Source organism: Pangasianodon hypophthalmus, chromosome 16 (assembly GCF_027358585.1).
Source record: "Pangasianodon hypophthalmus isolate fPanHyp1 chromosome 16, fPanHyp1.pri, whole genome shotgun sequence".
Taxonomy (NCBI): Eukaryota; Metazoa; Chordata; class Actinopteri; order Siluriformes; family Pangasiidae; genus Pangasianodon; species Pangasianodon hypophthalmus.
This window is the reverse complement of record NC_069725.1, coordinates 19,951,092-19,976,936: the sequence shown is the minus strand read 5'-3', so window position 1 is coordinate 19,976,936 and position 25,845 is coordinate 19,951,092. Positions and strand designations below refer to the sequence as shown.

The 25,845-nt window shown below is 38.5% G+C and overlaps 2 protein-coding genes across 8 annotated transcripts; one reads left to right on the top strand and one right to left on the bottom strand.

Annotated features, from left to right (window-relative positions):
• Position 1: 1 nt before the first annotated feature.
• Positions 2-8,834, bottom strand: zbtb48 (zinc finger and BTB domain containing 48). Of its 2 annotated transcripts, none has more exons than XM_026920864.3 (10): positions 8,647-8,834; positions 6,983-7,729; positions 5,721-6,104; positions 5,488-5,580; positions 4,257-4,343; positions 3,557-3,711; positions 2,910-3,046; positions 2,568-2,732; positions 2,180-2,268; positions 2-1,843 (listed from the first exon to the last, which is right to left on the bottom strand). In XM_026920864.3, exons 2-10 carry the CDS (start codon positions 7,718-7,720, stop codon positions 1,520-1,522), a joined length of 2,172 nt encoding a protein of 723 aa, XP_026776665.2. In that variant the 5' UTR covers positions 7,721-7,729; positions 8,647-8,834; the 3' UTR covers positions 2-1,519. The 2 variants fall into 2 exon arrangements, with proteins under 2 accessions (XP_026776665.2, XP_026776666.2); XM_026920865.3 differs by having other exon boundaries at positions 8,652-8,834.
• Positions 8,413-24,739, top strand: nol9 (nucleolar protein 9). Of its 6 annotated transcripts, XM_026920862.3 has the most exons (15): positions 9,067-9,114; positions 9,235-9,287; positions 9,382-9,423; positions 10,763-11,324; positions 12,672-12,894; positions 12,986-13,116; positions 13,897-14,041; positions 15,084-15,180; positions 17,240-17,337; positions 17,484-17,645; positions 17,780-18,032; positions 18,235-18,349; positions 19,616-19,790; positions 21,117-21,250; positions 24,214-24,739. In XM_026920862.3, the coding sequence occupies exons 4-15, from the start codon at positions 10,815-10,817 to the stop codon at positions 24,340-24,342; spliced, it is 2,172 nt and encodes a 723-aa protein (XP_026776663.3). In that variant the 5' UTR covers positions 9,067-9,114; positions 9,235-9,287; positions 9,382-9,423; positions 10,763-10,814; the 3' UTR covers positions 24,343-24,739. The 6 variants fall into 6 exon arrangements, with proteins under 6 accessions (XP_026776664.3, XP_026776660.3, XP_026776661.3 ...); XM_026920859.3 differs by lacking the exon at positions 9,382-9,423 and having other exon boundaries at positions 9,039-9,114; XM_026920860.3 differs by having other exon boundaries at positions 9,050-9,287.
• The last annotated feature ends 1,106 nt before the right edge of the window (positions 24,740-25,845 follow it).

The window sequence follows — 25,845 nt, the reverse complement described above, 5'->3', positions numbered from 1 at the left end:
CTATGGTTTTTGTCTGTTTATTTGCACTGTTACATGTTCAGTAACAGGTGCAATCACATCACCATGATATCATACAATATGTACATTTCATGGTATTTGCATATGAAATGTTGGGGACAAAGTATTGACCAAATATATACATAAGTGAAAATATGTGGCGGTATAGGAAAACCCATCAGATGTTGCAGTGTAGATTTCAGGTCTCCCGTATCAAAAATAGTAAATGTTATGTCTAATATGTAGATGTTGACACTTCTGCTCAACTTTAAGAAACCATAAATGTATTTCCACAAAACTGTCAGTGTTTTTATACAAAAGTGTCTAGAAAAACCCATGTTGTTGCGATTGAATTCTGGCAAGCAGCCAAAAAATACAAGGCAAAAAAAAAGGTGTCGGCAACTCCTCCATTTTTTTTTTTACTGACCAAAGAGAGAACAGCCATGCCTTTTTGTTGTCTATTGGCTCCCAAGAACGGGGCTTGTGAATTAAAAGTTCACCTAGATAAATCTGGCGCAACATGAAAGTGAGCGCTACCTGAAGCAAATATTTTACATCCTGCGTCCTTTCCCCTTCAGTGAATTACCTTTTTCATTTTGCATTTGGGTTCGACCGGTGCTTTAGCTGAGAAAGAAGAAACGCATAGTTTCAAAAATTGAAATTGACAATGTTTTATTTAGTTTATAATCTATAATCTATAGATTATAATCTTTAGGCTATCTTCCTGCAAATATCAATCCATCCATTTGCTGTACCGCTTATCCTACACGTGGTCGCGGGGAACCTGGAACCTATCCCAGGGGACTTGGGCCACGATGCAGGGGACACCCTGGACAGGGTGCCAACCCAGCGCAGGGCACAATCACACACATATTCACAGACAATTTGGAAATGCCAGTCAGCCTACAACACATATCTTTGGACTGGAGTAGGAAACCGGAGCACCTGGAGGAAACCCTGAAGCACGGGGAGAACATGCAAACTCCGTGCGCACAGGGCGGAGGCGGGAATCGAAACCCCAACCCCGGAGGTGCGAGGCAAACGTCCTAACCACTAATGCCCCCCCCATGCAAATATCATGTTGTGTAAGGAGCCAGTGTAATTTAAAAAAAAAGATGTCTAAAAGCAAATTTCATCATGCGAAGGGTTTTCCCAGGCCGCCACACAAATATTATCTAAGTAGAATATTGTAATGACTTTGTGAAAATGCATCCAATGCTATTTGTGGAATCTACAGCCATATTTATGATCTAATTCCCTATCCGTATAGTTCTGTATTATGAAAATGGCCCTCACTCATGAGACGAATGTAGTCTAGGAGGATAGCTGGAACCTACAACATTAAAAACATACTGTAGGTATCTTGTAAAGGCTGATTTATACTTGCTGTTAAGTATCCGTATGTGTATTCAAGATGGCCATTGCATGTATCCTGCAGTCATTTCGCTCGTGCACATCATTGGAAATTAACAAAACTGGTCCTAGCATTGTACCTTGCAGCACCTCGCTCTTCTTCTCTCCCTCAAGCCTTCCCATCAGCCCCATCTCCCTGCAGCTCCACCACCAGCCCTGACTGAATGGGAAACGTGTCCGTCACCAGCACCTCCATCACCTCGTCCATGCCGAAGCTTTCCTGCTCAGCCTCCTTCACGGCACCCGAGTCTGGCTGCTCCATGTTTTCCGCTGCAGCTGGCTGGGCCTCCTCGTCTGCCACGTCCTGCCCTGCTGGAGGAGTGGACGTAGTCTCTGTGTTCTCATCCTCCACTATGAGGTTGCGCAATTTCCTCTGGCGTGGGTTGTAGTTCTCCACACGGTTGTGGATCTGCAAGTGCCGCCGCAAGTGAGCCTGAATACAAGACGATATAATTAACAAACCAGAGCTGTCTTTGAAGTAAGTAATAAAAACTGATGGGGTATGATGTAATAAAAAATAATAAATAAATAAATAATAAGCACAGGTGTAATATGGTGTGGTGTGATGCAGTCCAGAACAAAGTGGAGGTTGATTATATACGGAATAACATACTCAGCATATGCTGTTATAGGAAAATAATCAGCACCAATGTGATGTAATACCACCCCATAGCTCGTAGGACCATGGACATGTTTCACTTTAGCATTTTTGTCCAGAATATCCCTGTAACTTTGACTCTGATGTCTGAATTGTTCGGTGAATCTGTACCTGTCTGGTGAACTTGTAGCCACACTCAGAACACTCAAACTTCCTCATTCCTTTGTGTCTCCGCACATGTACACGAAGCTGCTCGATAGCTGACAAGAGAAACAAGATCTTTTTTGAAACACTGACACAATACAATATGGCATCACAGTTTGCATACTGGAACAGGTCATACGTGCACGACATCATACATGTTCAATGAAAAGAAGAGGTTCTCTTTTGTTGTTTGCTACAAATGAAGGACACATGGAACGAGGTGATAGGACAGGACATTACAAAATGTCGGCAACATTTTATTTTCAAGACATTGTTCCATACATGCCAGCATTTGATATAAAATCAGCGAATGTCCTTCCTTCAGGAAACCTGAATTTGCAGGATGCCTGCTCACCTCTGAAGGACTTGTTGCAGATGTGGCAGGAGTGTGGCTGGCCTTCTTGGTGTCTGCTGGCTATGTGGCGCTGCAGAGGCCCTTTCTCGGTGAACCGTTGCTCGCAGAACTCGCAGCTGTATGGCCGCTCACCCGTGTGTGTGCGGTTATGCTTGTCCAGGCTCGCTACACACACACAAACGACTGGTATTCGAACTCCACAATCTCACACATAGCTTTTAATATGACGTGTAAATGAATACAGGTCAAGCAGATTTTAAGTAGCTGGACCTTCACTAATTCTATCTGAATACACCTGGTTATGGTATACAGAGTGTAGGTGTAGGTTAGAAGTCAAATTACCCTGAGTGCGAAAGGTCTTGCCGCAGAGGTGGCACTGATACGGTTTCTCTCCTGTGTGTGTGCGTAGGTGCATGTTCAGATTGACCTTCTGGGTAAAGGCATGATTGCAGATCTCGCACACGAATGGACGCTCCTTCCTGCAGACGGGGGAGAAAATTGCCATGTTCATCGTGTGTTTGACGCAGCAGAAACAAACATGACTGATCATAACATAATAACCTTTATTTCTATAACACCATTCGTTAAAAAAACTTAAATTTTAAAGTGGGTTATGTACATTTTATTTATCTGTTGAAATAACTGTAAACAATAATGTGTGTTTGTCTTTTTATCATTACCTAAAATGTCTTGTGTATATTTTATCTACAGTATATTTTTTCTATGCCAAATCCTGCATGGAATTTTTCCTATAGTAGGTACTTGGAATATATGGAATTCTCATGGATACACAGATGGATGACAAATTAAAGGAAAAAACAGAGTCTGAATCTGAATTAGAATCTGTGACAAGCCACATTAAAGCTGCTCTGGTGGTAGACCAACACCTTACTAACACACTTTACATTGGTTTTGCCTTTAAATTGTCACTTGTCTATATACAGGTATGGAGATGTCTATAGGATATAATACGGAATTGTAAAGAAAACCTGTGAATGGCTTTTATGTGCATCTGTAGGCCGTTGCGGCTGGATGCTCGGTGGCCGCACTCCTCACACACAAACAGCTTCTCCCCCCGGTGCTTGGCGGCTTCGTGGAGGCGCAGCTCAGTACGTGACAGGAAGCATTTGGGGCACAGTGGGCACTAGATGAAAAATCAGGAACATTCAAGAATGAAAACAAGTATAGAAAAAAATTAACTCTTCTATTATGTTCAATACTTTAACAACTGGCATCTCAGGGCTACTCGTTTAATATCATATTAAGTTTTGACACAAAAAGAACACCAGGATTAATATTAGATGCTAGAACTAAAAAAATATACATAACTCTGGCTTCTGGACATGAACATAAAGCATAACTATATCTATTTTAAATGCGGTTTATTCCCAAATCTTCTCATCCTTGCTTCAATCTGACCTGGATACTGTAGATTTGTACCTGTAGAGCTGCTGCTGTAATCATAAACATTGTCCTGTGCTCATCCCAGGACTCTTATTATACTGAACATCTTTTCAGCATCTCATGGAATTTAACTATTAATTTAAGATTTAAATATAAATCTACATCTGGATTTCTGTAAAGCTGCTTTGTGTTAAATTGTCAAAAGCGCTACACATATAAAATAAAACTGAATTGAGCTGAAATCAGTGTGATGATGTGAACAAAATTTCAAAAGCCGGTTCTTACTGAATATGGTTTAGGAGCTCCATGGACTTTGATCATGTGGTTTCGGAGCTCTTTCTTCTGCATGAACTGCTCCGAGCATGAAGTGCACTACAAACAGAGATAATGTTACAACACGATCAGAAAAGGCTTCTAATAAAAATACTTAAAGTAGCCTTCAAAAGTCCAAATCCACCGTAAATAACTGTGCATGATTGCTCTTATTACTGATGCATTATAGACTTGCTGTGATGCCATATATTTCAGTGAAATGAAAAGCAGTCCTAACAGAAATTTTAATTATGACATAATTTACACTTGATACTGAATCAATTAATACAGTTTTGTAAGTGTACATGTTATCATCCCTACTGGTTTTTAGTAAATAAGAGCAAATTTTTTTATCTAAACTACAATTGTGCATGAGAAATATAAACAGAAAAAAATGGTATTGAAATTAAAACAGTAGGATTCAGTATCAAGGTATCAGTAGTGGATTTGGTATTGGACTCTAATGTTATCCCCCCCTTTTTTTTTTTCGAACACTCTATATTTTACCATAATTCTTTGTTTAATGACCTCTAAAAATTGAAAATTGTTTTGTAACTATGGAAGAGGTATAAGCGATTGGAGACATGTTTATTATGAAATGTTTAGTGACTTAGAAATATTAGAAATTACTTTATTTTATTGGAACTATCTAGATCTAATCTAATCAGAAAAGGCCGAAATGTACTCTTGTACTTGAAACGTACTCTCTACGACAAGCTGCGATTTTTTTTTTCTTATTCAAGAGAGAGAAAACACACAATCTGGTGAGGGAACAACTGTCTATAGCTGCTATCCTCTAAGTGATAACATGGACTAACTTGTTTCGTGGACGTTCCACAACATTAAATCTAACTATAAACGGATAAAAAGCATGATGTGTTGTTCTTTATTAAGTAAATTGTAATCACTGGTAAACTGTTGTAGAAGAAGAAGAATAAAACACTTCAGGATGTACTGTTACTTAAAAAATAATCAGCTTTCAGGGTGGTGATAGTAACTCCGCTTCACGTTGGACCGCATCACACCACCCAATCGTTGATTATTTTCCTATAACAGCATGTCCTAAAGTGTTTTATTCCTTACTTAACACATACAGGGCTGTATTTATCATCAAATGAACAAATGCGCAAAAAAAAAAATATATATATATATTTTTTTAATCTCATTTTTGACCCATTTGTATGCACTTTTGTGGGAAAATCACCTTATTTGGCATCTCGCCCGTGTGTGTGACTGTGTGCATACGCAGTTCCTGTCTCTTCTTAAAGCTCATGGGACACCTGGAACAGAAAAACATCTAGCCCGAACAAGATTTTTGGGTTTAATGAATCATTAGTGCATACACATACCAAACCTTTTATGAAGAATTGTATTTCTTCAAGTCATTTCTACACTGCCTGGTATGTTTACATTAACGCTGTGTTGATATTTCCTCACCATATCAGTCCTGCTGAGGCAGTTCCTGGCCTCGTGCTCCTGCAAATTCTCCTTCCTATAATAGCATTTCCCACATTTTTCACACTTGAACGGCTTCTCCCCCGTGTGCCGCCTGTTGTGGACTTTCAGGTAGTATTTGCTGAGGAATGTTTTGTGACATGTAGGACACTGAACAGAGCCCTTCTTTGTATCTTTCGAAGATCCGCCTCCGTTTTCTTTACCGCTGGCACTTCCCTTCCGTTTACGCTTCCCTCTTGGACCTTTAGGAGATGCGACGGGTGAATCATGAGGCATGTACTCTTCGTCCGTGTCTTCTGTAAAAATCCCCACACCGTCCTCATCGTCTTCATCAGCAGCATCGTCCTGATTATCACCAGGTCCATCCTGCATTAAAAAAAAACAAGAAACAGATAATATAGAGCACCAATTACAGGATGTTTATTAAAAACGTTGAAATATCAGTTTGTTTGTTTTTTTTAACATTCGCACTACATTGTATTTATTCACTTTTTAGACGTGAAGTAGAATTACAATCCCGTTAAAGGCAGAGTTTCCATCAATTTACCAAAATCAAGTGTCACAATTATCAAATCTCACCTAACAATTATTAAGTCACACAAACAACTTTTCACAAAGATTTTCATAAGAGTCTTATCCCACAGTGATGTTGAATTCTTGATTTTGATTGGTCAGAAGTTAATTCATTTTCTATAACAGCAACCCTGACAGTATGACATTGCAGCATTTTTGTCTTATAATCTTCAAGAAACAGAAAAAAAGAGAGACTAGTGAGGGAATGACTGTTTATAGCTGCTATAACATAAGTGATAACAGGATCTAAGTTGTTTCTGGACGCTCCACAGCATTAAAATGTAACATACAACCTGATAAAACAGAATGACGTGCCATTCTTTAACTAATAATAATAATAAAAAAAAAAACTGGAATCACTATCAAAATGCTGTGGTTATAAGAGGAATAAAACACTTCTAATAACATGTTTTTATTATTATTTATTTATTATAATAGCATGCATCATCATGTTTTATTCCTTTCTTATCTTATAAGCCCGATAATAGTGCATTTATGTAGAAATGTTCAATGGAATCTAAACACTAAATACACTTCATTTGAATACAATTTGAATTATACTAACACAGCTACTGTTCACTGCACACATGGCCACTTTGATTTTCACAGAATTCTCATAATTGATCTTATGAATTATGATTATGATATTATAATAGTTATGAATTAATTACCTCAGCCTCACTTGGCACTTGTGTACTGCTCTGTTCTCCATCAGTAGGGATGATGCCCTCATCTTTGGACTCGAGAGCTGCTGTTCTTCGTCTTGTCACACTCGGTTTTGGGACTACAGGAACAGCGTTCTCTCTGGCCAGCCTGCTCGGGCTCCTCACCTTCCTGCCAGATCGAGTAACAGTGGCTGAGCTGGTGCTGGGAGACTCGTCGAGCTCTGCAACTGCTGCTTCTGGCCTCACTGAGGTTTCTCCATTGCTTTTCACCTCCTGTTGTGATGCTGATTGTGACATAGCAGTCAAGTCCGGTTTGGTGTCCGCAGTCAGTGAGGGGAAAAGTGGCTTCCCTTCAACGTCTTCACTACTGACTGAACCCTTAATTCTGACCAAACTCTGAGCAGGAATGAGTGAATCAGGAACGGACAGGCCGTTCGCAGCACGTCGAACCTTCTCCTCATTATCACTGTTTAGCTGGAGGTCACCAGTGTAGAAGAAATGCAGCAGCAGCTCGAGTCCTTCGACAGGACACTCTTGTGGAAGGTTGATCTCTGTACATGGTGTGGAGGAAGGCGAGTCCTTGAACATCTGGCTGAAGCAAGCTAGGATGTTGCGGTGGGCCAGGAACACCTGACCGTTCTGAGTGTTGAGCATCACGTCGCAGAACTTTCCAAGCCCCCTCTGCTGGTTGAGCTCAGACAACACCCACTGAGCGTGAGCACCATCTAGTGTGCTAGTCTCCATTAGGACTGCCTGATATGGACATGATAGAAAAACTGCATTGCAATTACATTACTTACACATCGAATAAAGAGATATATAGGAGATATAAATATTTTTTCAATATATTAAAATCACCCAAACCTTTTTTTTAAAGGCCTACAATAGTTTTTGCATTGCATAATATACTGACTGACATAAAAGTTCCACAGTAAAACACCATTTGACAAAAGTATAAAGGCACTGAGGAATCTACCCTCATTGAGAAAGCAACATTATTTAAATATGCCAATTAGAAACGCCCCCAAAACTACTCGTGTCCGCCCCTTTTCTTTGTAAACCGAAATACGTTTACTTGTAACTGGAGCTTTTTTTTTTTTTTTTTTTTTTTAAAACAATTTTTACCTTATTCATATGCTCAAATTAATCCCTCAGAAATGATTTAAAACCCACTGCTCAACTCCATGAAAATAAACCCCTGAATTATTGAGACTGAAAATATTTAAAGGTCACGTGACCGTCATAATTTCTCCAAACGCACAGAAACACACAACTGCAATGTCGACTATTCAGGATTTACACAATATATACAGAATATTTTGTAATATGTTAAAGAGCACGCCTGCATATTTAAGCCTTGTACGAGGTTAATTTCGTAATAAAAATTACCATTATTTGGTATTATCGCCTTAATCAACTGCAGTCTTGATAAGAATAAATTAAGTGTATTAGCACTGAGTTTCAGGCACTGCTGTAGCCCTGTGTGAAAATATCATTTTGTAAAAATATTTATAATAAATTGCATCTTATTGCACTCTCCACATTTTATCCAGTGCCCTAATGGCTGCAGTTCTCAGTTTGGTTCTCTTTACTCGACGTTGAGAATGATGTGTGTATTTTAGTGACGCTCCCTAAAGTCTGTTCCCTTAAATCAGCGGTGAATGACTTACCTCACCTTCGCTCCAGTGTCTACAACCTCGCGCAATGTTCTGTCATATATGAAGCTAATCTACATTAAAACTGGTATGTAATAAATAAATAATACATTGAGCATGAAATGCTTTTTATTCGACTAAAAAAAAACAAAGGCGCCATGTTGGAGAAAACCAGGAAATGACGCTACCTGTTCAGATGACCTCTATAGTAGTTGGCCAAACAATACATTGCAATGGGTTTATATTTTGCTTGAGAAATATTGTAATAACATACTATTTGTGTTCCAAATTATAAACTCAGTCTTAATTTTTATACATGCCTATTAATTTAATTTATTGTGTAACCGTACCTATACATTATACTTGTTGTATATTAAAAAGTGGAATATTTCAATTCAAACTCCGGGATAATGTTTATTGTCCACCCCTTTGTACGGTCCATACCGCTTTTCGAGGCTACGCTAGACAACAGCAGGCTGTATTGTAATATATTTTCTATAATATTGTAGTAATATTATAATATTTTTCTGCCTTCATGTATGAGCGTTTGCACAAAAGAGCATAAATTAGCGTTAATGTTTGTCTTTTCCGCTGCGTTTGAAGGCTAACGCTAACGCTACAGGACTCAGCCTGCTCACATGGAGTGATCCTAGCTGGTAATTAATTTCCTAGCTATCTAAGAAGCCACATAATTCTGAATAAAACCCGAGACTTATTTATTAAATGATGCATTAATGTTCATGGCTGCAGGTTCTTAAATGTTCTCTTTCCATCAGCTATTCATACAAAGAGGTAAGTGCTAGCTAGCTAGCTAGTTAGCCTGCAATGCTTTAAGGAGAAATTGCGTAAATTTGCGTTAAAATATTGAACAGCTCTAGTGGAAGTGGTTTTCATAGTGTTTTGTGAAATGTAAAATAAAATAAATATCAAAATATTTCGTGTTAACTCAGTGCTAGTTCACTTATTGCTATGCTCTTGGTGAGCTGAAGTGACACTGGTTGAATCGCAAATGGCTTCTTGCTCCCTATAAATGTGCACTAAGTAGGCTAGGAGATAATGGTTTCTACAGCTTGTATAGTGCCCTATTTATCCATTAGCGTGCCATATGGAAGTGGACCACTGAGTGACGCATGACAAGTAGCAGAAAATAAGGATAATTTAGTTATGAAGCAACAAATTTACCCTTAAATTTTTAATCCAGTTGGTTTTTTGACGATAAAGCCACACTTTGTGTTCTTCCTTGTTTTGAAGTACTTCCATTAAAAAATCAAAATAGGTGTTTCAAAGCTTTTTGTACTTGTCCCTAGGTTTTATGGACACCAGTATGATAGTATATCTAGACAAAAAAAAAGCAAAAAAAAGTTCTCATTTTAATTTAATAATGCATCGCTCCAGGGAAAATGATTAAAATCTTTCGATGACCCATCCAGTACTAGTCTTGTGTCCATCCAATTAAATGCTCTCTAGAATCTATATGTCCCGCCCCTGGGGGAGGATCTTGCTTTGCAGTAGTAGCTTGTTGGCTGTGCGCACACTTCCCGCACACTATTCCCTTTTCTAACCATCCCGTTGCTTTAGAATAAAAATGGCTGCAGTTTATGCGTTTGGAGAAGGGTGGAATTTGTGAGAGTTGGCGATCATGTGACAGGAGCTTTTCAGAAGAGGGGTTTACCACCGTGGTGCTGTTCAAGGTTGGAGTGTCGTTACCTCAGACTGATCGAGAACGCAACTCAGTCTTTATACACCATAAGGGCTATTCCATCAGTAAGAATAGGTAATATCATTTTATCTACCATTGGGGTGCGTGTGAAGCCTCTCGGCGATGATTCTGTGGTTCTCCATCACTACTGGTGCCGCTGATCACCCACGGCTCAAACGTGTACAGAGTAACTCTAAAAACACATGATATCCCATTGTCCTTGTTAAATGCAGTGATGAGAAATCTTTGTTTAGATTCAGGGGGTGTGGTGCATCTCAAACGCTATTGGCTGTTGTGTAAATCAGTCAAGCACTTCAGCACACCTTCACCCTGATATCCTGTTTCAAAAGGAAATACATCAACATAAGGAAACAAATCAGCTCTCAAGCCATTTCATGTGGAGCTGATATTCTTGTGTCTTTTTTTTTCTAGGTGTTCTTTCACACCGTGAGCCAGTGCCAATGAAAGTTCACAAGCAGTGACCATGAAGGTGCATAAAGTCTCCACTCGCTCCAAACATGAGCATCGAAATGCCACGAAACGCCACACGAAAAACAAATGGCGCACCCACGGGAAGAAAATCCGCCATGTGGATCCCTCCGGCCACAGTCCGAAGCCTTCAACAGCAAAGTTTGAGAATGAGCTTGTTAACAGACAGAAGCCCAAAGTGAAGCGGTTACAGAAGGCTTACGTCAAGGCTGCCACTGTAACATCTGAAGACGGACGTTTATCACAGGCTAAAGGCAAGGCCGTGTCTGCACCCTTCCCTCACGTCCACACCAACGGCGGCACCGAGCTGGAGACGGGCAGTGACTCGGAGGACTCCCAGGACTGGAGGTCTTACGCCAAGAGCGTTCTTCAGAACGGTTCGGAGAAAGAAGCAGGTGAAGGGAACTCGGTTGCAAATCAGTTAGAGGAAGAGGAGGTGTTCGAATACCACGCCCAGTATGACCGCTCCCAGAACCACACAGTGTTAGTCCTGAAGCAAGGCCAGGTAAAAATAAATAAATAAATAAATAATTTTTAAATAAACATGTCATATAAGCATAATATGTTCTTAGTTGTGCTGTGATGAGTTCAAGAAACCTCTTTCAAAAGCAGCACCACACAGCATCTGAACTGATTCTTCCAAGAAGCAGTGCATAAGAGTCACATAAATCATAAAAGAACATATTATACACAATGTACTAAAACTTCTACAACAGTCAGACGTGGACAAATCAGTAGCCTGGGCACCTGGAACAGATCATGTGTCCGGGCTTTTAGTTTTTAAATCGTAGTCGGTTTAATAAATGGAGAAAAACAACTACTCCTTATTTACTTTCAAAGTAAAAGTTTTCAGAAGTTTAATTTTTTTTTTACTTTTATTATTTTTACTTTTTATTATTATTATTATTATTATTGTTATTATTATTATTATTATTATTACATAGCACTAGTCAGCCCTTGTTAGAGCAGATTTACTGACTGAAGGATCATCTGAAGGATTGCATCTTTCAAATGAGCAAAAATGTGCATATTTGCCATACTGAATTTGCAAATTGGGACGTTTCTGCTCAAAAGTGCAAAATGGAGGGTAGTGTTTATGCAAATCAAAGAATTTTCCACCCGCAGTGCATTTTACTAATTCTGAAAGTCACTTGGGGGACAGCGCTTACGTGTGCAAATTATTACAACCAAAAAGCAGGTATTAAATTTGCTAAAGCCCATTTTCAAGAGTTTGAAGACAAAAAATTATGCCATTGAATAATGCAGAATAATAAGTTTATCTAAATTATGCCTCAGAGTAATGACTTATTATTGTTTAGCATTGATGTGGAACATTTTGACAATTTTTGACGGAGGTTTTCATTCTCATTCACCCCAGTAAAAACAACAAAAAAAATCATACCGTTGTTTCCATAGTTTTTTAATTTCTAATTTAATTTTTAAATTTTAATTGCCATTATAATTTAGTTTTATTTGCTACTATGATTAAAACTACTGCTAGACAAGACACAAAATCTGCTTGTTTTTTGTACATGTATAAATAAATCAGCTGATGTTATCAGATACAGGATACAGGAACCTCTTACTGGCAGCATTTTTGATGTAGTTTTAAAATGCAGGCTTGTTTATGACAAAGACTACTGCTCTTTCCTGGCCTGATGAGTTATTTCGTTTCATGGAGGTACAGATGTGTATGCATGCAGATTATCAGCTGTAGTGTTTATACTGTGCTTGAGTCTAACTTTTGCCAGAAGCTGTCAGGCAACTAGAAGCATTCAGTGTTGCACATTTCCTCAATTCTCTTAAGTAGCTTGTATGCCTCATGAATTTCTGCTCTCTCTTGTGTTTGCAGTCGCTGTGTTTTCGAGGGAAGTGCCTGCTCACGTGCCTGAGCGGTCGCGTGGAAGTGCTGGGCTTCACCATAGAGCAGGGCCAGCAGCCTTATCCGCTCTTCTCACCGTCGTCCCACTGTCCCCTCACCATCAGGGCCATGGCCGACTGCACAGCTTCAGCCAAGAGCAGGAAGGAAAGCCGACTGGAGGCCAAGGCCATCGTCCGCAAGTACCTCTTGTCAGGTAAGAGCTTATCCATGTTGCTTCTTTGTAAAGATCAGAAAAGTTTGTTCAGTTTTTTTTGGTGTGACTGTCGGTGGCGTCGGTGTTGCAGAGCCTCGGAAGAGACTGCTGAGTGAGGTGGACGCAGACTCGTGCGTGGTGCTGCTTCAGCCACTGGACACGTCACTCACACGCTTCTTCGGCAGCTTCAGTGAACTCAGCCATCTCTTTGGCCTCAGCTCGGTGAGTTTGCCGGGATACACATACACTTTCCACAGCCTAGCAGTGGATGTCCCTTTGATCCACGCCACACTTCTTAGGCTTTAATAGCAATACAGATTTATATAGAGCAATGAAAACGTTGACCCCAAATTTATTCGCACTTCCACAAGAGATTATCGTGTAGTATCTAGTGGCACTAATATTAAAATGCTAAATATCTAAAATAAAGGCAGCAGCCGGTTGCACCAGTAGAGCGCCAGTTCTGTTGTAGCCTAGTTTGAGCGTAAATTGTCGCTAGGTTTGAGTTTACAGACTAGTAAAAATTTAGCATTGACTTAAGTTAACTTAATACGCCTACCCCCTGGTAGGTTCATCATCTATCGTAAATAAAGTTACTCAGTAATTAAATTACAAGTAAGATATTTTTATTAGCTAGCACAAGATCTCATTCGTCAAATAAAAGATTTTACTATTAATGTAATGTTATCCCGTTGTTCAGAGTACTCTAATGTAGCGTAGGTTAGCATACCTTGCTTGAAAAAAATGTATTTCCAGTTTATATCGGATCGTGTTTCTGATTGGCTGGTGACGGCATGATGTCACTCTGTGCAACAAAGTTTTGATCTACCATCAAGATACACTACTAGTTACGACATGCCATAGGTATCTGCGGTTCAACCAAATGCACTGTACTAGTTTTCAACTTTACTCCCTGACCTTGGCTGCAGAAGTCAACCACAGAAATCCTGTAGAGAACATCTTGACTCTGAAGATAACCCGTATATCGTGTGTGTTTTGCAGAAGGAGCTGCACTCTCAGGCTGCTGTGTATAACCCAGCTCTCTCAGCCGTGGGTGTTACAGCGCTAAAAGGTTCCTGTGCACGCGGTCTGGTGGCATCCGACAGCTATAAAGAGGCTCTCAGCAGCCTGCTCAGTGCATGGGAAGGTACACACACTCCACCATACACACGCACATTACATGTTGGTGTCATACCTCAAACTTGCACAGCAGCAAGTGTGCGTGTAGCTTAAACAACTTTCATTCAAACCAATTCTGACGCACACTTCGTCTTTAACTTAATGTTTTTAATGCCCAAGTCTGTGACTCATGAGTTAGAGATAATCCATGTATATATTATATTAATATAAGATTAACATCATGATGCTAGCATGAACTTTTCTGAGACATCACAGGCATCATAAGTACTTTTATAACAAACACATTCTGGTTCGAGACAGCAACACTGCATATCGTGTATCATAGAAATGAAGTGTTTATATATACATATGACACATATGACATATTGCAAATGTAAATATCGAGATATGCATATCACAAGGGCTTGCAATAACTGAATGATTTTAACACTTCAAAAAGTTATGAAATGTCAAAGTTTTAGGGCGAAGCAGACAGCAGTGAATGCTTTCTTTTCCTTCAAAGAACATAAACCATGTATAAATATATATATAAATATAATTTAAATTGATTTTACAGTTACACTTACAGCATTATAGTATCGCATATCGCATTATTTAACAAGTCATGGCATATTGCATTTTTCTTCAATATTGTGTAGCGCTACTGACCAGTCACAATACTGTTCACAAAGTAAATAACAGGTGGAAAGTGCAAGTGAATGAGTCGGAGCACTAAAAAAAGTTGTAGTCACATTGTGGCTGATGTGTTATTTGTCTCACGTAGGTGGTGTGTATTGAAATATTGAAAATTCATGTCACAAATGTTGAATATGTATCTATTCTGTGACATGGGCGACTAAAACCAGTTCAGAAATGATTCTGGTGTGAATTGGCCTCTTGGGCACAGGCGTTCCTATTAAAGTGGTCAGCGAGTGTATGTTTAAACGTAATGCACTTCACTTTAGTCATTAACTCTTGTTTGAATACATCAATGCTGAATCTCTGATTCTTTCTTTTTTTACTAAAATGTATAAAATTGTGTGCAATCAAAATCTAATCTTTATCCACAGGGGATTTTGATCGCTGTCCCATTATTCTCGTGTGTGGGGCCAAAAACTCTGGCAAGTCGACCTTCAACAGACATCTCATCAACAGCCTGCTTAACCAGTAAGTGCCACTGCAAGGGGTAACTGGTTGTAAAGGTTAAATCTGTGTGTGACGTGAACAATTTTTTTCATTTCTTACCGCAAGGCGTGTCGCCGAATTATGATTAATAACCTACATACCTGGTATTCACATTGACTAGTGTGCTGTTAGCTTAGAAACAATCATGGAAATAATCATAAAGGGCATTTTCCTTCTTCTCATCTCTCACCGTGAGGTTATACCAAAGTTCACTAAAACACCCAAACAAAGAAACATAGATTTCGACTTTTAATCAGAACAACAGTGCAGTTCATGGTGTCGGATTTTTCACTCAGTGTTAAACATGCTCGAGTCACATTTCTGGAGCTTGGAAGCTGATAAAAGTACACAAATATAAATTTTGTGTATTTGAATTATACACACACACATCACATTTTAATAATTTTTTTTTTCTTGTGCCTTTAATAAATGTACTTTTTTCGCAAAGATTTTACTTTAAAAGCATAACTGGAAATTACAGATTACGGTTTTGACATTTCAAAATATTCCAAAATAAAAATCTCAAAAATGTAAATATTAGAAATACAGATTAGAAATACAGCCAAAAGTGAAGCATCTGAGATTTCCAGCTTTTAGATTCAAATAGTTTGATATTTGTATTGATTGATGTATGATATTTGTATTTCTAATTCTTTTTTTTTTTTTATCTCAAAACCATAACTTGTAATTTTGAATTCTATGTTTTTAGATATTTCTCACCCCTAGCAATTAAGTTTGCCGGGATACACATACATACACTCATTAAGAGAAACCATAGGCAAAAATATATGTATTAAATACAGCAAGAAAAAAAGATCATTTTATTTAATGTGAAATGTAATTTGTACCTTTAAATATATGAAAGTCTTATTCAAGGTTTTGAATAAGCTTATTTTGTCAGCTTCCAAATACAACAGTAATAATAACAATAACTTAAAGTTATTAATTAAGACAATAAAAGACAATATCTGTTTTTTTGTTGTTTTTTTTAATTCAGTTTTACAAAATAAAGGCTTAATATATATTACATTTTGGGGGATTTGAATTTTATTAGATTTTAATGCCATTCCTAAATTGATTTTTTTTTTTTGTTTGTTTTTTAAATATGCAATTAAATCACCGGACACGCACACACACACACACACACACACACACACAGGATAAAACAAAGTATTCATGTGAGAAAGAGACATGCTGTAAACTGAGGCTAGTGTTTCCTGATGATAAGATGTACTGGAGAAGAACAAATCCTCTCACTGGTCAACACTCGTCTGCCAGCGGTTTCAGAGCTTGACTGGGGGAACCTGTGAAACCCAAAAAAAAAAAAAAAAGAAGAGGGAGATTTTTCCTCTGGTGCAGGTGGAAGCAGGCGGTCTGATCTGAGGGTTGTGGGACGACGAAAGGCCACGTTTGTTAGCAGCGCATCATTTCATCTTCAGTAAATGGTCATGGTCACTGGGGTTTAAATTCTAATTTGTTCATATTTTAGGAAAAATAACCGATCATTAGAAAATATTGCAGGTGGGTACAAGCAAAAATAACTGGGAATGATCTTTTTTTTTTTTTTTTTTTTTTTTTTTATAAAAATTGCTTATTATCCTGTAAAGCTTTTTTTTTATTATTTTTTTTTTTTTTTTTTCTCTACAGAGTGAACACAATTAGATGATTGTGAAATATTTTGAAAGAGTTATTTGGTCAGAAATTACTCTGTAAATGTCTCTTCAGATTATTAAATTTAACTTGAGAATACATTGTAATAATTATAATAGTAATAACTACAACAGAAGCATTCATTCTGACACTTTAATCTTTTAAAGTTAAACCGTAGTGTGATCAAAACTGGACCCAAAAACTGAGGACTGAACTGAATTCTAACACCCATAACACAAACCATCTCATTTCAGTGAATATCAATTTCATAATGTGCCCCATATTCTTTTACACGTGCAGACATGATGCTTGATTCAGATGGATATGATGTTACTCTGTGCTTTTGTACGTTAAACTTTGAGTGTGTGTGTGTGTGTGTGTGTGTGTGCAGCACTGCAAGCGTGGAGTATTTGGAGTGTGATCTTGGCCAGACTGAGTTCACACCTCCCGGGTGTCTCTCCTTAATCACAGTGACTGAGCCACTGCTAGGTGTGTATATCGCACCACTCATACACAAGCCGTATCCATAAGACTAGGATAAATAACAAGTCTGATGGAATTTATGAAGATATTCATGAAGCAGATGTGTTTTTTTTTTTAAAGCCACTGACAGCATGCGTTGTGTTCTCTCTCAGGCCCTCCGTTTACACACCAGCGAGAGCCAGAGCACATGGTGTTTTATGGACAGGCAGACTGCCAATCTGATCTAGACCGCTACCTGGACTCACTCAAATCCCTGTGGAGACAGTACAGCGGAGAGAACCCAGTGATCATTAACACCATGGGATGGGTCAAAGGTCAGCCACTGCCATTAAACTGCTTTTTGGGTTTGGACACAGAGGAACAGAGTTCATGTGTAGTATCGTGTCATTAGAACGTTTCTCCACTACAAGTCAGTAGACAATTTTTTATTTTTTTTTCTCTCTCACAGGTCATGGCTTCCAGGTGCTGGTGGACCTCATCCGCTTCTTCTCCGTCACCCATGTGGTGCAGCTGAGCTACGGCGCCACACCACAGTGCCATACTCTCACCCCCGACTTCCTGCGCTCTGCCCACGGCTGGCACACGCATCCCCCGGCACAGTCGGCCCTGGCAGAGGAACCGGCCAATCAGCTCACAGCGCGGGGTCACCTGCTCCTCAGCGTCCACTCGGAGTTTGAAGGAGCCGGGACCTCCGGGGAAATGTAAGCCATGTGAAGTGCAGGCAGCTGTGAATGTTTTATTATGTAGCTCCTCCAAGTCTAGTGTTGCAGGACACATGGCTGTGTATTTATCTTTTTTGTAATGCTTTCAAGACTTAACTGATTCAAGGGATAAAGAAGGAAAAGCACTGCACTGTAGTAGATGTGCTGTAAGCTTTTTTTTTTTTTTTTCCCCTCTGTGCAGGCGTCACCAGCGCAGTAACGAGCTGCGTGACCTGGCATTGCTGGGTTACTTCAGCCAGCTACAGTCTGCAGAACCCGGCCCCATCCGCCCCCTGCACTGCTTCACCCCCTACCAGGTAAACACAATAGAGCTGTCAGAACCAGTTTCATATTTACTCATTCGAATGCAAACAAAATCCTCATTAACATGTTTAAAGTGCAGCTCCAACGAACATGATCTTAAACTGTATTGTCTTTTATTTTGATCAAGATTTTTTTTTTTTTCCTTTTGCTACCATAGCATACCATTATCTTTGGTTTTACTTTGTTTTCCTGAATGTGGTGCACAGAACCTGGAAATAGTATGCTTTGGAATTGAGTTTCGAGTAATACTCATTCAGACATGTTTAACATCAACCAAAATCCAGCGCCAAACAGAAACGAAGCTGTAGTCTGCATTTATTATTTTGATACGTACGTCAGGCTTTTCAAGTCACACTGTGAATTGATGACTTACGTAAAACATGCCTGAAAAAAGATGAAGGCTTGGAACATAAGCTGTGTGAGACGGTAGATTTGAGTGGATGTTTTTTTTATTTTATTTTTGTTTTTAGATTTTTGAGAACTTTAACAAAATTCTTAGATCAGTGCCGATGCCAGTGTATAACGCTTGCAAAGTATTAGCGATTCACAGGCCCATTGTTTGAGTTCTCGCAGACCTCTTGGATTTTTTTCCAATAAAATTTTGTAGTAGGACTACAAAGTACTGAGAACAATCAGCTGATGAGAAAGTGAGAATGAACCAGAAGCTAATAAAAGTACACCTTACACCATAATATACGCACTCCAATACGTTATGGTTTAGATGCAAAGAAACTTGCAGACTTGAACGAGGGATGCTCCATGCTAGCATCTTTGAGAGAGAAAAAAGAAAAGCTGGTGATGGAACGACAGTTTATAGCTGCTGTAACATAAGTGATAATGGGAAGTAACTTATTTCACTGACGTTCCACAATGTTAAATGTAACTATGAATGGGTAAAAAAAAAAATATATGAACCATCGTTCTTTAATTAATAAAAATTTGAATGCTGTAGAATAAGAGGAGGACGTGCTGTTATTGAAAAGTAATCGCCTGTCGTTGATTATTTTCCTCTAACAGCACGCCATGGCGTGTATTATTCCGGTTACTGTTTATCAGAATGCATTAACTGGCATGTCAGATGATACTTAGGAGTTTGTCACAAATGTAACAAATAGAACTTGTCTTTTCAGCTATTTACGTTGTGTTTGCACTTTTATATCGGCTTTAATGAAACGAAACCTTTGACCTCTCCTGGCTTAAACAAGATGGAAAAGTGGTCGTGACTATATTGTGATTGTGTCTTCTCTCTCTCCTTGTAGGTGCCCCACTCAGCTATAGCTCTTGGAGTCACACACTGCGATGTGGCTCCCAACCACATCCTGTATGCCGCTAATGCCAGTTTAGTAGCTCTGTGCTGTCTGAGTGAAAAAGTGGCAGGAAGAGGTGGACCTGTGCTGCTGTCTCAAACGCCCATCTGTCAGTGCGTGGGCTTAGGTGAGGACACAACACTTCCTTTTTCTCAGCGGAGATCAAGGATGGCTAAAATGACACGTTATACATGAACACATTATGACTCCTCTTCAGTGATGCATTGTGAGATGCACAGTGGGCAAGTCAAAACCTCAGTGAGCATCTGTTCTGTACTGTTAAAAAGATCTGACTGCTTTCACTCTTGGGTTTAAAGATATATGAGAACATGTGAGCTCTTTGCTCTTTGATTAACTCAAGTAGTTCAGGTTTTTCAGTTGTGTCAAAAAGTCAGTGGTGTATTTTATCACCCTGCCTTGCTAAAGCAGCATAGCCATTTTCCCCATTTAATCTCAGGTTTACATATTTAACAAACTTCTGAACACCATGACAACAATGAGCTTTCAGAGTAAGATATAGTCACCAGATTCAATATATATACATAGTACTGTGCGAAAGTCTTACTTTCGCACAGAAATGCTGTAGAGCAAAGATGCCTTTAAAAATAATGAAATTAAATGTTTCTACAGTAAAAAAAAAAAATACTATAAAGAGCAATAAACAGTAAGAAATGAAACAAAGTCAATATTTGGTGTGACGATCCTTCGCTTTAAAAAAAAAAAAAAATAGTAGTCTCAGGTACAATGTGTGCAGTTTTATAAGGAAATGAGCTGTAACTGTTACTGAGAATCTTGCAAAAGCAGCTGCAGTTCTTCTGGAGACTTTGACTGTCACACTTACTTCTTATTTTTGCAGCGAAACCCAGCAGCCTTCATCATGTTTTTTGTTTGCAAAGTGTCTCTTATGTAATATGCTGCTTTCTTTACTGACATACAAGCATTTTTCTGTAACATTTAGTTTTGTGCTGGAAACCTAATGTTTAGAAAACATTCTAAAATGTTTTTGTACTGAATCAATAATGTAGAAGTCATAAAATAAAAATCTATAACAAAGTTTGTACTAAAAAAAAATAGGGTGTCTAAGACTTTTGCACAGTACTGTGTGTGTGTGTATATATATATATATATATATATATATATATATATATATATATATATATATATATGTGTGTATGTAAAGGTCAGGTTCACAGTTATTCAAGAGGGTTTTTCAAGTTATTCAAGAGGGTTTTTCATATATATATATACATATATACGTTACAGTCAAGGCCTTCCACATTCTTGCATGCTGGTCTGTTTTTGTTGCTCATTTCCCCTACACATTCTGCAAAAAGGGGTCTGTGGTTTGTCGTTTGCAGTGTCAAATGTGGTCCTCATGTAAAAGTAGCTCATAAAAAAAGAACCGAATGAAACTGACTGACTGTTGTGTCATTTTTGCCCCATGTTGTTGAAGGTGTCCTCAGAGGGGTGGACATGGCTCGTGGGCTCTACTTTCTAGTCACCCCAGTGCCTCCTGTGACCCTGAGGCAGGTCAACTGCCTGCTACTAGGGGAGATCACACTGCCTAAAATCCTCCTCACTGTCCAGGTAAAAGTCACACAGTCAACAAAAACATTCACAGAACAATGCACAACTAATTGCACATCTGGAAAATTCAATTAAATTTTATTTGTATAGTGCTTTTAACAACGGACATTTTCACAGAGCAGCTTTACAGAAATATATAAATTCAGGATATCAATTTAAAATTTATGAATTTATCCCTAATGAGCAAGCCAGAAGTGACGGTGGCGAGGAAAAACTCCCTGAGACGATATGAGGAAGAAACCTCGATAGGAACCAGACTCAATAGGGAACCCAACCTCATGTGGGTGACACTAGATAGTACAACTGTAAAACTTTTCCCTCCCTGTAACCACAGAAGTTCATTATAGTTTACACATGAAGTCTGTTTTGTTGAAGCTGTCACCTGTTCACCGATGGAGACTTGAGTGCAATTTCCCAGAACAAGTCACCGATGGAGACTTGTTCAGGGAAATTGCAGTCCTAAAGCTATCATAGCAATTGTAGTCGTCAGCCATCGTAGCAAAACTGTTCATATCAATTGAAGTCCAAAGCCATCTTTGTTGTATCTAAGTGGTACCATCCACAGTAATGTCATGTAACTTTAGGCTGTCTGTGTGGGGCCATCCTCAGCAGCAGCGAGTGATTTCCAAGTGATGAGAAATCCAACTAGAAGTAGGGCATCAGGATGGAGAGCAGAAAGAGGCAGGATCACTGCTATTTCAGGAGTAGCATGTGTAGTGAGAGAGAAATCCTGTCAGATTCTGGAAAACAGGCAAAAATGACCAAAATTGGGCATTTCTGCCTACAGTGTATTTTTAAGTCTTACGCACCCTATTTTTTTTTTTAGTACAAACTTATAGATTTTTATTTTATGACTTCTACATTATTGATTCAGTACAAAAATATTTTAGAATTCTATACATTAGTTTTCCAGCACAAAATTAAATGTTACAGAAAAATGTTTGCATGTCAGTAAAGAAAGCAGCATATTACATAAGATACTTTTCAGATAAAAAAACATAATGAAGGCTGCTGGGTTTTGCTGCAAAAATAAGAAGCAAATGTGACAGTCAAAGTCTCCAGAAGAACTGTGGCTGCTTCTGCAAGACGCTCAGTAACACTTACAGCTCATTTCCTTATAAAACTGCACACACTGTACCTGAGACTACTATTTTTTTTTTAAAGCGAAGGATCGTCACACCAAATATTGACTTTGTTTCATTTCTTGCTGTTTATTGCTCTTTATAGTATTTTTGTACTGTAGAAACATTTAGTTTCATTCTTTTTGAAGGCATCTTTGCTCTACAGCATTTCTTTGCATGTGCCTAAGACTTTTGCACAGTACTGTATTTCACCAAAACAACATGATTTTATTTATGTTCAGACTTAGCTTTGGCCATCAGCTGGCAAAGATCATGTTGAGATAAGGACTCAACACTGCTGACTAAGTGTGATTTCTTTACACAATGAATGTCAGGCTTTTGGTTTTATTTCTATCCCCATTTTTGGTCATTTGCCATTTCCCACCTTCTAGCTAGCTCCCCTCTCTCACGACAGCAAGCAAACAGGCAGGATGAAGGCTAAGACTTGCTTCCTCTGAGACGCGTGCAGCCAACCAACCGCAGCTTTTAAAACCGTTGCTCATACAGCCACACAGGACAGCATAACACACTCTGAGGAAAGCACTGGCCACCCTCTTCCGCATACGTGAGCACCTAGAGCTCAACTCTGAATGTCAGAGGAGAGAATAATGCAATCTCTTCCATCCAGAGAGCACGGCCAGTTTTGCTCTCTCACACGCCCAGCCACAGATGGTGCCACTCGGAAGCCGAAAGTCAGATTTGATGACGTTTGTAAATAGTTACGTACTGTAGCCAAACGGATATAAGCAATTTATAATAAGATATAATCAGATACAGATTGTCAAAACGTCCTCAACGCTCAAAATCAAAATAGAGAAGAGCACTTGCACAATCTGTACAGATGACAGCACAAGAAGTTGGAAAATGTTTGAATGACCTAATAACGAGAAGATATTCACCCAACAGGACTAAGTGAAGTAATTAGAGATTAGTCACCGAAGTGGGGCAGAGATCATTCAAGAGAAACGATGATAAGACTCGTATAAAAATGCGGCGAATGACTTGCCTCACCTCAGAGACTGATGTGGCTGATGCTGATAACTCATGAGAACTCGCGTCCCGTTGTAAATTTATAAATGTAGACAAAGGCACGGCATCTTTTCTATACGGTAATCAAGTCAGACATGATGTAAGAGTGTCCAAGATCATTCTGCACCGTTATCTTGTAAGTAACTCTTGCAGTTATCATTGATCATGATTAATATTCAGTTAATATTGTGCATTGATGATGCAGGATTTACAATATTGATTTGATTTGGTGGGTTTAATCCAAAATTTGATCCAAGCAAAGTGAGACAGAATCCCATTCACACATACAGCTAATCAGATGATTATTTAGGACTTTGCAATTCTAGGATTTTGGTCACTAGCGCAGAACTACTTACTGAACTACCATTAGCTATTACTGCAGCATGGTACAGCATGTAGTAGAGAGAGATCATGAGGGAAAATGAGGTGAACAGAAACGTACTCACTGAACTCACTCCAAAATTAGTGCATTCGGAGAAGAAGAAGAAGATTCTGTGCTTTAAGAGAGGACTCGTTTCTCGAGCAATATGAGGCAGGTCTCATGCTATTCAATGGCTTCCAATAAGTTTTCATTAGAAACCGAGTGTTCGTTACATTCATTTGCTTTTAAGATGAACTACTAAAATATTATTCATCATCTTTTATGATTTAAATGTTTTAAACAAATTCATAGTGTAGTCATGGTAAGACTAGGTAACATCTCAACCATTCACATCCTCGTCTTTCCCCCCCCAACCCCCGGCTAAATCTTTGCTTTGCTTGTTAAATATCCCACCGTGAAATTTCAAGTGTCTCTTTCTTTTTCCATTTCAGCATGGTTTTGAAACGGAGCTCCCTTATGTCACCACAGATTACAGCTTTGAGATCACCGGCGCAGGAAAAGTCCACGTTTTCAAAGGGCTCACAAGATCCTGTTTCGTCAAATCTAAAACGAATAACTAAACTCTTGTGTATGGACTTCTCTTTCAGCGAATGATGTTTGTATCACTGTAATTGTTTTATATACCAAATAAAGAGGCTACAGCTGCCACCGAATGTACAGAACGACAGACATTTTGCTTCTTGGATCAGTATACCATCTAAAGACCTGGTGCATGATGGGAACGGTAGTTTTTAGAGTCCTAAGCCTGCGCCTTGCCATATGGAACACGGTTACGATAAAACATTGTTGCCTGACATATTTGTGTTTTCTCTTCTGTTTTATATTTCCACATATTTCCTAGTATCACTAGTAATAGGTTTGCTTGCATACTGTTCATTTGTCAGTTTGTTTCAGGTAACATTCCCGGACTGTACAGACTGTAAGATATTAAAATGGGTTTCACTTTTTTTTTGTCAAGAAAGTCTGACTATTTCACTGACTTTTGCAACAAACTTATGAAAGAGTGTGTTTAAACCCCTTGAAGAACGAAAATGACTCAAAACTCTATTTTAATTATCTCCACAAGTGGTTTTGCACATGCTGGTTATAGATAATACAGATGGTGAAAAGTGAAAGGAAAAAACACAACAAAGTCTTAGTAAGGTGTTAGGCCATGATGTTGTGCCTTAGCATCAATTCTACATGTCTCTTCAACTGTGCTAGAAGGATGAATACTGTTCTTCAGGGTTAACGCAGTGTTCAGGATTAAAGTGACAAGTATTTTTAGGAAGGAAGGAAGGAGATGAAAAAGGATGTGAATTTAAAAACACCTTAGAAAAGTGTTTTGATAATTATTTATATACTGCATGTTTTGAATTGGTATTAAGTACAAAGCTCCCATTTTTATCCTTTGACATTGAGAAGAGTCAAATGTGAAAGAGACAACAAAAATAAATCGCATTAATCTGTAGACAAGACTGCATTAATTTCTAAAAATTGTCCAAAGGGACAAAATTCAATTGTTACTTTACATGCATTTTACCCATTTTTGTTCTGATTTAGAGTTACTTATTTACTTACATATTTTTTTAATTTACTTACTTACTTTCTAACTTTGTGTATATAATTTCTTACTCTACTTGACACATTCTTTCTTACTGTACTTAGTTTCTTACTCTACATACTTAATTTGTTACTTAATTTCTTACTTATTTACATATTTACTTTAATACTTTACTTTCTTGCTTACTTTATTTACTTACTTCATGTACTCATTTTTTATATTTACTTAAATACTTTACTTACTTTCATATTTTACTTACTTAACATACTTTCTTAGTGTTCTTACTTTCTTACTTAATTTCGCATATCTAGTAGTAGTAGCTTAGCGATATTAAATTGACTGACAGCTAGCTGTGTATGTGTGTGCGCTTGTGTGTTCATGTACAAAAGATGTTAAGGATGATATAGTACATAAATATTAGATGTGTCATACAGGTTACTGTTTGCTCAGGGACAACAGCTCACCAGAGATAACTTCCTGTTTAGTCATCTTTGAACCATGTCAAAGTTTAGACACCCAG